Genomic DNA, 12,177 nt, shown 5'->3' with positions numbered 1-12,177 from the left:
TATTCGCTGCAAAAGGATGCCCTACATCATACTAAAGAATTATTGTGCTCTAAAACTAAGCGTTTCAGTTTCATTGTGCAACCCCTGTTATTTTTTTAATTTCTTTTGGTTTTGAATAATAATACAGAAGCTTAAAGTAATGCCAAAGTTTACGAATATTCAACATTGCTGCTGAAAAAAAAATCAGTCCACTCTGGATGTGTATATGTTAGTAATAGCTTTTTATTTATTTGAACTAGTATAATAAATACAGGGGAAAATGACACCAAAAAAATAGAAAAATGAACTCCAGCTCTTACAGCTTTGCTCTAAACATTGAAAGAAATCACAGTTCGTCACCGACTTCAATAATTAGTCTCAGAAATAAAGTGATTCGCTTTCTAAAATAAGGGATAATTTCCTGTTGTGACAGAAACTCAATCATGTCACTGTTAGGAAATTACTCGTACGTCCTATAGTGCGCTCCTACACCAAACGACACTTCCTTCTGACAAGATTTAAGATAAAACAAGTGATTTTGCGCTATGAACTTACAGAAGAATTTGTTACAACTTACATACTGTATGAAATATTTAAGCAGCCAATTAATACCAGAACATATACAGCAGGAATAAGGAATGTTGGTACAATCCTCAAAAGAGGACGAGAAACATAAACACAAGATTAATACTCCAGTTATTGGTAAACGATTAAGTAGGGAAGCTAACGTTTCACCCGGGATTGCCAAGCATTTCACATTAGTGCTTTAATTGCTTTTAGCCTGTGCAACAGTGAGATAACTATGGAAGGCCGTTTCTGCCACTGAATTAAAAAAAAAATTATAAAGTCAGAATTCTGAGCAATAAAAATCACAATTTGGAGTTATTAAGTCAGAATTCCGAGTAATTAAGTCAGAATTTGGAGTTAAGTCGCAATTCTGAGATATTAAGTCAAAATTCTGAGTTATAAAGTCGGAGTTATTAAGTTTGCGGAATTGCAGAACCTGGGCTGCGAATCCATACCAGATCACAAGCAAAGAACCTAAAGAAGGTTAGTCGCCATAACAGGAAACTCCTTTGTAACTCGCAATTCTGACTTAATAGCTCGGAATTCTGACTTAACTCGCAATCCTGACTTAACTCAGAATTGCATCTTTTTAACTCAGAATTCTTAATTTATATTGTTTTTTACATTGCACTTATTTATTTATTTATTTTTTATTCAGGTGGCTGGAACGGGCTTCCACAGATAACATCGTTTTAAAGTAACAACGTTCCAAAATTAACCCATAACTTAAACGTAAACATTAACAAGTCTCTTAAAGGGGAAGTTCACTTAAAAATCTAAATGTCCTCAGCATTTACTCACGTTCGAGCGTGAATTTAATTTCATTTGTGTTCAATCGAAGACAGATAATCAAACAGGTTTAGAGTGAATGATGGCAGAATGTTCATTTTTTGGTGAACTATCCCTTTTAACGCTCATTTCATCCAAGAATATTATCATATACACTTTCTCTTCAAACGCACCATTTTTTAGATGCTCAACATCAAGAGAACCTGGCGAATATTCAAAAACAAGCCAAACCGCTATATTACAGTAAACAAGTGAAGCTAGTATCAACTAGAACTGCTGAAGCGTCAGTAACGGCTCAAACATTGGTAAACAGCAATCTCAGCCATGTGCAAAACTAGATTTCCAACGGCTAACATGTGGATTTGTATACAGTAAAGCCTTGAATTGTAGTCCGCATCATTAGGTTGGAAATGGAAAAAAAACTGAATGAAGATGAACACACACAACCTTTAGCAGACTTCAAGAGGTTAGACGAGAGTCAGTGATGGTATTCAATTCACCCACATGCCAGAAATCAGCGAAGTTTAAAGATTTCACAGTTTTTTTTAAATAGACAAATTCACCCAAAAATGAACTTTACTCACTATTTAGTCAAAACAAAAGAAGATATTTTGATGTATGTAAGCTATTGGTATCCATAGTTGTAAAACAAATACTGTAGCAGTCAACTCTACAATATCTTACACTGTTTGAAAATATGTCACCTCAAATATGTCATTTTTGGGTGAACTATCCCTTAAAAAGCAAACAAACAGATGTGTTTTTGTTCCCAGCATGGAATGAAACCATTTAAGTGAGGAAAAAAAGTGTGCCAAGCATCTAAAATAGTGAAAAAATAAGTTTTTATAAGGCTATTTTGTGGGTGAGAGTTATGAAGAGATGGGGAATGGTTAAACACGCAGCGACAGTGCTTTGTGAAAGGTGAAAGCTACAGTAATATGGTGAAGAAATAAAGTAAAAGAGGTTTTGTGTGAAGGTTTAACCCTCTCGTGTGCTGACTCTGGGTTCAGACAGTGAGCTGTGGATGATGCCGGAAATAGACTCAACGCCTTCTCCCTCCAGGAAGGTCCGGTGGTCGCCTTCGATCACATGAACAGACACCTTCCCGTCACACACCTGCAGACAAACCACAATCCTGCGTTAATAATGATTCATATGCGCAACACTGAAGTTTAAATCTTCCACTCAGCATAATCCACTTCCCAGATCCAAAAGTAGTTCCTCTGTGATTAAAAGTGTGCAGATTTTTTTCCAATCCATCATAGCATTTTTTACATTGTAGACTGACAGTTTGACATAGATGAAGAGAAGGGAGTAAATAATACCATAATATTATAAACTGTTACACTGACGGCATCTGTGATTTTGTTTGTAATCCATGCGCTTTGGTATAAATGATGCCAAGTATGGATACTGTATTTTTGCACACTTTTTACAACACATTCCATAACAATCATGATTGGCCAGTAGATTGTATTTTGTGGCCGTGTTCAATTAAATGAGCATATATACAGTTCCTATTATGAAAGTAATCTAATCGGATGTCTTTTTGATAAAGTCTGGAAAAAGCTCACTTATTTTCTGTATTAGAGTAATCAAATTAATTTATGAGCCACTCAAGACAGTTTAGCCAAATACAGCAAAATATAACAGTGCATTGCAGATGGAGTATGTGTGAAACAGGCATCAGCTCAACATTTTAAGACACGCCTGTATTTTATTCCTTACAACAGCCGCAATTGCCTCAAAATAAAGGCCAAATTACTTTTTTGCTTTTTATTCTATGGCAGAGGTTTCATATGTTGCTATATTAGACATATTTCATACTACAATTCAAAGATTTTGGCTAGTATGATTTTTGTTGATTTGACATTTATACTCATCCAAAAATTCTGAAGAATAGCATCTTGGTTTCCACAACATTTGGTAGAACAACTAGTTTCTTTGACTTTGTCCAATGTTTTATTTTCTTTCTTTTTTTTTGGCAGAAATGTACACAAACTAGGGTAAATTTTACTTTATAATTCAGACAAAATGTAAAAATTAGCAAATTTGCTTTATTTGTGTTGTCAATTTTAATATAATCAATAAACTGGAAAAGCACAGTGGTACTATGGTGTTAATATGGTATATTTATTTATTTTTATTATTATTTTAAACATTTTATTTATTTAATGTTTTATTTTAACCAGTTTCTACTATGATTAAAAATCGTTGAGCACCAAATCAGCATATTCTAAGCATCAGCATATTATAATTATATTATATACAACTTCTTACAAATATAAATATATATATATATATATTTATTATAACAGGGGTTCTCAAACTCGCTCCTAGAGGGCCGGTGTCCTGCAGATTTTAGCTTCAACTTGTCTCAACACACCTACAAGGATGTTTCTGGAAAGCCTAGTAATACCGCGGTCACACTAGAGTTTGAGTATGCTAAATTCGGTTGTACGGTGCTGTGAAAAGGGGTGGGATTAAACAAGATGATTAAAAAAAAAAAAAAGCGAGCGATTGGTCTATATTTTACATTTCTGTCCAGAGATGTCATGTTTTGATCTTCAATTGGTCTCACGCAGTCACATGATTCTTTTCGCAGGTCAAAGTTCACCAAGCTTGAAGTTTGCAACACAGCGAACTGCGAAAGTTGTTGTACGAGCTTGCGTTTCCGGTCTGACGCATTCACGTGTGTATGAATGGAAGTCTATGGGGAGAAAAGTGCAGTGTGACCGCGGCTTAAGAGCTTGATAAGCTAGCTAAATTTTGCAGGACACCAGCCCTTCAGGACCAATTTACTGTATTATCAATCAAATAAATGCAGTCTTGGTGAGCATATGGATTCTTTTTCAAAACAATGTTTATATTCAAGCTTTTATAGACCTTTTTCTTCGTTGCTGCATGGAGGATGCCATATTGACCAGCATCTTCGGGTAGGCTACTTAAAACTTCCGTTAAGAATTGTCATCAGCCAGAGCAGCGTTTCTCAACTGGGTGTCAAAACTGTTTTCAGTGGCTTAAGGAGTGTTTTTGTGATGCAGAACTTTAATTTTGAAAGAAAAATGTGTGTTCAAGCCATTATACTTCTGTCAGATGCAGTTTAAGTGCAAGAGAAAAACGTTCTCCTAATTCAGTGTCTGCCATCAGATCAGATGCTGAAATATAGAGTCAGTGTTCTTTACTGTCCTCCGTTGCTCTTCAATGCTAACACACACACACAAACAATACCTCACTGCATTATAAAGAGCAAACCATATTACTGGCATGAAACTAGCTGGTATGTAAGCCATACAATTTTCAAAAATGACCAATAAAAGTCCGCTACTGATACTCAGCTGGCTGATTTGCATGTTGATTCTAAACGGAAGCTGTTGTAAACTGGAAGCTAAATGTTTCATTTAGTTAGTTTGTACTGTGTAGTATTTACCACGGTGTGTGTTTTTCTGTCATTTCCAAATTTTTATTTGTGACACTTATTAAATCAATGTTTCAGTGGAACAGTACAGGTTACGTGTGTGTGTCAACCAATTTGGTAAATTATATTTGTTTGGGTTGGTAATATAATTGAAGATCACTTTAGCGATGACGGCAGAAGATGCTGTCTGACAACGAGGGAAAAATGCCTCGCTGCAGTTGTTTTCCATCCCATTAGATCACATTATTTAAGTAATCAGTCCAGGAGGGGGCACTAATCGACAGCAGTATTAGTTCAAAGGCGTTACAAGCAAGTAAAATAGATTAAACTATGGTTTCAAAGCTGTCCAAATGTGACTCTTTATGCGCATCAGCTGCCGGAAGTTCTTAGCATCCTCCTTGTACATACACAAAGCATAATAGGTCATTTCTTCATTCTAAGAACAAGGTCTATGCATCTCCTTATCCATGCTGTTTAGAAATCAACATTAAAATCATTGTTTAAATGTAATTATTTCAACATCTAATACTCTTATGTTTTACAGCAATAAATGGCAGGTTGATTTGTTTCAGTGTGTAGTTTTAAAGTAGTTTTTATTTTCTTCTATGAGTGTGGTTCATCTATTTACCTCGTGCAGTTTGTAGTCTGATCCCAAACCATCTCCGTATTCGCTGCTGGCTTTGGCTCTCAGCAGGGTGACATTGCCGTGATATTTGGAAGTGGGAACGTAGCGGTCAGCAGCCTTGAGTTTGTGGTAAAATGTAGAAGCAGCAAAATGGAGCATATCTCGACTGACGTTCTTATGGCTGGATGTGATCAGATCCACAGCCTTGTTCACACGAGCCTCCAGGTCAGACAGAGGAAGCAATGTCTCCAACAGCTGCGTCAAACAGGCAGGATACAGAAACCGCATTAGCACTAGCTTTGCATTAATGCGAATGAATGGTGATGAATGGAATATTTTAATTTAAATAGACCGTTTAAAGCAATGGTCTCAAACTCAATTCCTGGAGGGCCACAGCTCCAACTCAAATTTGTTTATTAGTCTTCTCCAGGAGTCATGAACACCTTGATTAGCTGGATAAGCTGTGTTTGATTAGGGTTGGAGCAAAACTGTGCAGAGCTGCGGCCCTCCAGGAATGGAGACCTTTGATTTAAAAGATGGTTCATAAAAAAAAAGAAAAAAGAAAAAAAGAAAATCCTGTCTTCGTTTATTCACCTTTCACGTTTTATATTTTAAAAGTATGTATTTCTTTTCCGGATGTTTCCAGTATTTTCTGAAATATGACCACATTTTTTTAAATAAAATTATGGCAAAAAGAGATTTTAAAAATCTTCTCTATTAAAACCTTTTTTTTTTACATAATAATAAAAAAAGATGTATAAACCTGACTTTGTCCAATGTTTTCTTTTGTGTGTGTGCTTGAAATGTACACAAATTAGTTGTAATTAGTATTTTATGATTCAGACAAAATTTAAGAAAACTTGCAATACTTTTTTGTTGTTGCAAATTTTAATGTAATCAATTAACTGGGAAATATGGTGATATTACGATGGTAATATGGTTTTATTTATTACTATTATTTTTAACATTATTATTATTATTATTTAAAAAAGTAATTTTAGTTTTATTTTTTTATTTAGTTTGATTATTTTAGATTTTATAGTTTATTATTTTATTTAGTTTTATCATTTCATTTTTATTTAATTTCATTATTTTATTTTGGATTTTATTTTACATATTTTTTATTTGAATTAAATTGTATTATTCTATTTAATTATTTTATTTAATATTTTATTATTTAATTTAATTTTATATTTTATTTAATATTTTATTATTTTATTAAATTTTTATATTTTATTTATTTGTTTGTTTCATTATTTAATTTTTCTTCATCTAGTTTCATTTTATTTTATATTTTATGTTACATATTTTTTCTTTCAATTTTATCATTCTATTTTATTATTTTATATTATTTTATTTAGTTGTATTATTTAATTTTATTATTTAATTTAATATTTTATTATTTAATTTTATTATATTATTTAGTTTTATTATTTAATCATTTAATCTAGTTTTATTATTTTATTTTATATTTTATTTCACATATTTATTTTATTTTTTATTTCAATTTAATTTATTATTCTATGTAATTATTTTATTGAATTATTTTTTATTTTATATTTTATTATCTTATTTAATTTAAATATTTAATTAAATTTTATTATTTAATTTTATTATTTTATTCAGTTTTATTTTACAATTCATTTTCTATTTTTTATAAATTTTTTTATACATTTTATATATAAAATTAATTTATTAATATTTTTATTTTTATTTAATTATTCTATTTAAATTATTTTATATTATGTTGATTCATTCATTCATTCATTCATTCATTTATTTTCGGCTTAGTCCCTTAATAATTAATCTGAGGTCACCATAGCGGAATGAACCACCAACTTATCTAGCATTTGTTTTATGCAGCGGATGCCCATCCAGCTACAACCCATCACTGGGAAACACCCATACACTCCCATTCACACATATACACTACGACAATTTAGCTTACCCATTTCACCTATAGCGCATGTCTTTGGACTTATGGGGGAAACCGGAGCACCCGGAGGAAACCCACGTGAACATGGGGAGAACATGCAAACTTCAAACAGAAATGCCAACTGAGCCAGCCGAGGCTTGAACCAGTGACCTTCTTGCTGTAACGCAACATCCCTACCCACTGCGCCACTGCTTTATTTTATGTTATTTATTTTAATAATATATTTTTTTATTTAATTGTTTTGATTTTTCATGCCAGAACCACAAACGTAACCGTACCTTGTTATACTCAATACCAGTGAACTGTTGGATGAAAGCACAGAGAGCTTCAGTCTCTGCTTCAGACTCTTTGCCAGGGGTCAGTTTGGCTCTGTAACTCTATCAAAGAAAAAAAAAAGATCATGTGATCAACCTGATGCATTACATTTCCTGTTTTGGTGTTTCCTGAGCTCTTGTACTGCACCTGTGTATATGCTGCCACATAAGAGTGCGAGCCGTCGAACAGAAACAGATACTCGATGGGGCATTTGGCCGCCTGCAGCTGTGAGCACATCTCAAACGCCACACACGCACCGAACGAGTATCCAGCGATGCGGTACGGGCCCTCTGGCTGAACCTGCCTCACACACTCCACATAGTACGCAGCAAGACTCTGGATACTGTCTAGAGGAGCAGCTGTAAAACACAACACACAAGAATATTACAAGACTCAACCTGAAGACATTCAATAAACAAACCATGAAATACATTGCTATTATTGCTGATATAATTCATTGAAACTTAAAAGGCAACATATTTATTTATTTAACTTGAGTAATTAATGTTCAAATGATTTTTACTTTGCATTACATTCTTATTTGAAAAAAAAAATAAAGCTTTTATTGATGTACTGGAGGTTAAGGGTTTGTAATACTTCCAAAAACACTTCATCAGCTCATCAAGGATGCATTAATTTGACAAAAAAATTGTATAAATATTATAATGTTATATATATAGTATAATATAGTATAAATAAAGAGTATAAATATTATTTTTGTATAATTTAAAATAAAAAGTGGTCATTTTTCCAGTATTCAGTGTTACAAAAACAATTTCAATGTTGTTTTCAAAAGTTAATAATAATAATAATAACTTATTTATTATTATTTATTTATTTATTTAGCACCACATCAGCATATTTATATGGTTTTTGAAAGATCAGATGACACTGAAGGCTGAAGTAATAGTAATTCACAGGAATAAATTACATAAAGTAAAAGAAATGTATTCTTGATGAGCATATAAAACTGCAAAAATTAAAAAAAAAATGAACACAAAATTATTCTAAAGTTGAAATAATGTATACTATATGCAACAAGTACATTCAATTTATACATATATTCAAGCATTTAGATCACTCTGACATAAATTCAATGTAAGATCAGGTTCTCTCAAAATACATGTTAATGGGTAGAAATTGCTGCATTCAAATGTGTTTGATCTAGAGAGAGATTCAGTTTTTTATCTTTTTCAGTTCGTTACAAACAATTAAATAACACAGAAGTACTGGGAGAACAGTTTATAGTTCAGATATAAACACTGATGTTTATGGTAAAGATTAAAATCATAGATTAAATGGAACTTGACGCTGGTGAATGTTAAAGCAATTACATTGTGTAACCATCACAATTATGTCACTGAATAGGGTTTTGAAAAATGATCCACCTATAATGAAACATGAAGCTTGATGTGTGAATTGTTGAATCATTACTTGAAAATAAATATAATATGTGGTATGAGATGTTAGATTTCTATAATTAGCATTATTAGCAACAGTAGCAAAGATCATTTTTCATATTGAATATTTTCCTTGTTTTCATCTGGTTCTTTCTTGATTTTTATTTTTATTCAAATTACAGGTTGTAAATTCTGTTTGTTGAAACCAATGGTTTTTGCAGTAATATTTTTGTATAAATGGAAAGCAAATGACATTTGTGTCCTGTTTTGCTGATCCTAAAATAGTCCGATCCGTGACTCAAAAACCATAGAGTGATCCAAACCGTGAGATTTATGATCCGTTACACCACTAGAAAACATAGTTAATAAACAAACAATAAAAAACAAAAACAAAGTTTCGTTATCTTCTTTTATATACCTTAGTCATGGTGACATTTTTGAAACATCTGATCAAATGCTTTTGGAAACTTTCATCCAAGTGCAGCATTGAAAGTGCAGCCTGAGCTGGTGTTTGTACCTTTAGTGCACTGAAGTCCATAGCACGGCACACTCAGCTTGGCGGTGAGGGTGCGGAAGGCGGCAATGGAGCCCTCAATGGGGTGAACCAGGAACAAAGGCCTCTCTGCACTCTGGACCTCATTCAGAGGGGCCACCGTGGGGCCGTCTGGGTTCACCAGCATCCGACTCAGATCCGACTCCAGCAGAGCCTGAGCAACAGGACGCTTCACAGGAGACTCTGAAGAAAACAAAACGAGTTGTTATTTATTGTTTTTTTTATTATTATTTATCATCATCATCATCATTATCATTATTTTTTCTTATTATTATTAATTATTGTCATTATTTATCCCATATTATTATTTATTATTATCATTATTATTCATCATTATTATTATTTATCATTATTATCATCATCATCATTATCACTATTGTTATTATTGTTATTATTGTTATTATTATGCTGGTGTTATTTCATCTCCAAATAATGTTTTATCATCTGAAATATCAAAAGACATCTCCTGATAGTCTTATCAATCTTTTAGAAACTTCCTGTGTATAATGAAACATTCTTTTCTAAACCACAAGCTCACCCTCCTTCCCTCCTGATTGCTTGGAAAGTTCCCGCAGCTTGTTAATGGTCAGCTGTCGGATTTCCCTCATTGCCATGACGATATCGTAGTCCCTCTCCAGCGTCTGCCGGACCTCAACACCCATCAGTGAATCCAGACCCAGATCAGCCAATGAGGCGTCAGCATTCAGAATGTTCACATCACGCACACCTGAGCAAAAAAACACAATGCTTACATTAAAACTGCTTTTTCATGCACCTTTTTGGATTTTGAAGTGGGTTTTTTTTTTTTTTACACTTTTGTTGCACTTGATCAATTTGTGTCTACACATTTCAATTAAAACACATTTTTAAAGGCTGTTTTGTCTCTACTAAAGCATCACGTTGCAGTTTTACTCATGTCTGGATGTGAGCAGATGATCCACAGCCTTGTCCCATCTAAAGGTTTCTACACAGGAATTTGTTCATGCATAATTTGCCAGAATTTATACACCAACATTTTATTCTACAAAAATTGAGTGATAAAAAGAAAGAAAACAAAAAAATCCTCCCTTTTCACTATTACTAGATATATTATATTTTTATATAGGTATTGGCCAATCCTATATAAATCGCATACAAGTGGTGCAAAATGCAGCCGCTAGGCTTCTCACTGGCACCCGTAAATTTGAACATTACCCCCTTCCTGTGCTCCTTAAACTGGTTGCCGATGTGTTTTAGAATGGAGCTTAAAATGTTAAAATCTTTCTAATCTTATTATTGTTAAAATATCTGGCAGATGTTTAAGGCTGTCGAACCAGAAAATGTTCCAAACTAAAGAAAAAAGGAGACCGGGCTTTTTCTGTAGTAGGTCCTAAAATGTGGAATGGGCAACCTATGTCTATTAGAACAATCTCTAATGAATCCTTGTTCAAAGGGAAACTCAAACTACATCTCCTAGAAAAAGTTTTTAAATTGGGAGGAAGTTGATCTTATTGTGCCTATGTTTGTTTCTGCTGCATGCATTCGATATTTTGTGTTATGTTGGTTGTACTGCATGTTGTTTTATGTGTTGTTGTCTATTTTTATCATTTATAACTCAAGGTATGTACAGCACAATAGTCAACAACTGTTGTTTTATTGCACTTTACAAATAAAGTAAATGTATATATAAAATGTAATTAATGAAATAAATAAATAAATAAACAAATAAATAAATAAATATATATATATATATATATATATACACTGTATATATGCAAATTAGAATTAGAGCATATTTAAATGTAATATTACCTCATTAGCAAATTTAAACATAACATATCAGAAACTTCTTAAAATACTAAAAATGGGAAAGTATGGTGACACCTCTAAAATTATAGCTTTTTTGTTTGTTTGCAGTTTTTGCCTTGCTTTAGAGATGTCATATGTGAGCTTTTACCCAGAATATGAGCCACAGCCTCCACCAGGTCCCTCTGTCCACTTCCTTCTCCTTTAGCAACAACCACTCTCTCTGCCAACACGAAGCTGGACATCACAGGCCTCTGCTGGCACAGGAAGCGATCCAGCACTTCCAAACAGGAAGACATGCGCTGGGGCAGCGTGCCACCTATCACAGCGTCATTGCCACCCATGGTCTCCAGAACGACACCCACGTCTCCAATGGCACCCCATTGTACAGCCAGGCCTGGCAGGTTTTCTTGGCGGCGCTGTTCACAGATTCGTTCCATGGTGGAGTTGGCGAAGCCATAGTTGCTTTGGCCGGCATTACCACGACCACAGCTGACAGAGGAAAACACCACAAACTGCTGGAGCTGCGGGCACTTCTGCCTAGTCACGCTGTGGAAAAGGAGCAATTTTGTAAAATTCGCCACATAAAAAAAAAAATAATAATAAATACAGTAAGATATTTAAAAATTTCAATTACATTACACAAACAGTATCATTTCCATGCAAATTATTTATAATTATTTACACATTTTGTACTAAAAATATTCATAAAATACACATATAACATATATAATACATAAATAAAACATTCAAACCAAACCTTAAAACAATACAGAATTTAAAAAATATATTATTAAGATAATATAATAT

At 33.2% G+C, this 12,177-nt stretch overlaps 1 protein-coding gene across 1 annotated transcript in view; it reads right to left on the bottom strand.

Annotated features, from left to right (window-relative positions):
* Window positions 1-202: 202 nt before the first annotated feature.
* The window catches only part of fasn (fatty acid synthase), a 58,610-nt gene continuing 46,635 nt past the window's right edge, over window positions 203-12,177 (bottom strand). The window contains exons 36-42 of the mRNA XM_056470098.1: window positions 11,519-11,916; window positions 10,121-10,309; window positions 9,547-9,765; window positions 7,777-7,988; window positions 7,593-7,691; window positions 5,382-5,633; window positions 203-2,451 (exon numbers count right to left, since the gene is read on the bottom strand). Coding sequence (XP_056326073.1) covers window positions 2,314-2,451; window positions 5,382-5,633; window positions 7,593-7,691; window positions 7,777-7,988; window positions 9,547-9,765; window positions 10,121-10,309; window positions 11,519-11,916 — 1,507 coding nt within the window. The 3' untranslated portion in view covers window positions 203-2,313. The remainder of the gene's footprint in view (window positions 2,452-5,381; window positions 5,634-7,592; window positions 7,692-7,776; window positions 7,989-9,546; window positions 9,766-10,120; window positions 10,310-11,518; window positions 11,917-12,177) is intronic.

This window comes from Danio aesculapii, chromosome 12, assembly GCF_903798145.1.
Source record: "Danio aesculapii chromosome 12, fDanAes4.1, whole genome shotgun sequence".
NCBI classification, from domain to species: domain Eukaryota; kingdom Metazoa; phylum Chordata; class Actinopteri; order Cypriniformes; family Danionidae; genus Danio; species Danio aesculapii.
The sequence above is the reverse complement of the archived record's forward strand: the minus strand, read 5'-3'. Positions and strand labels throughout refer to the sequence as shown.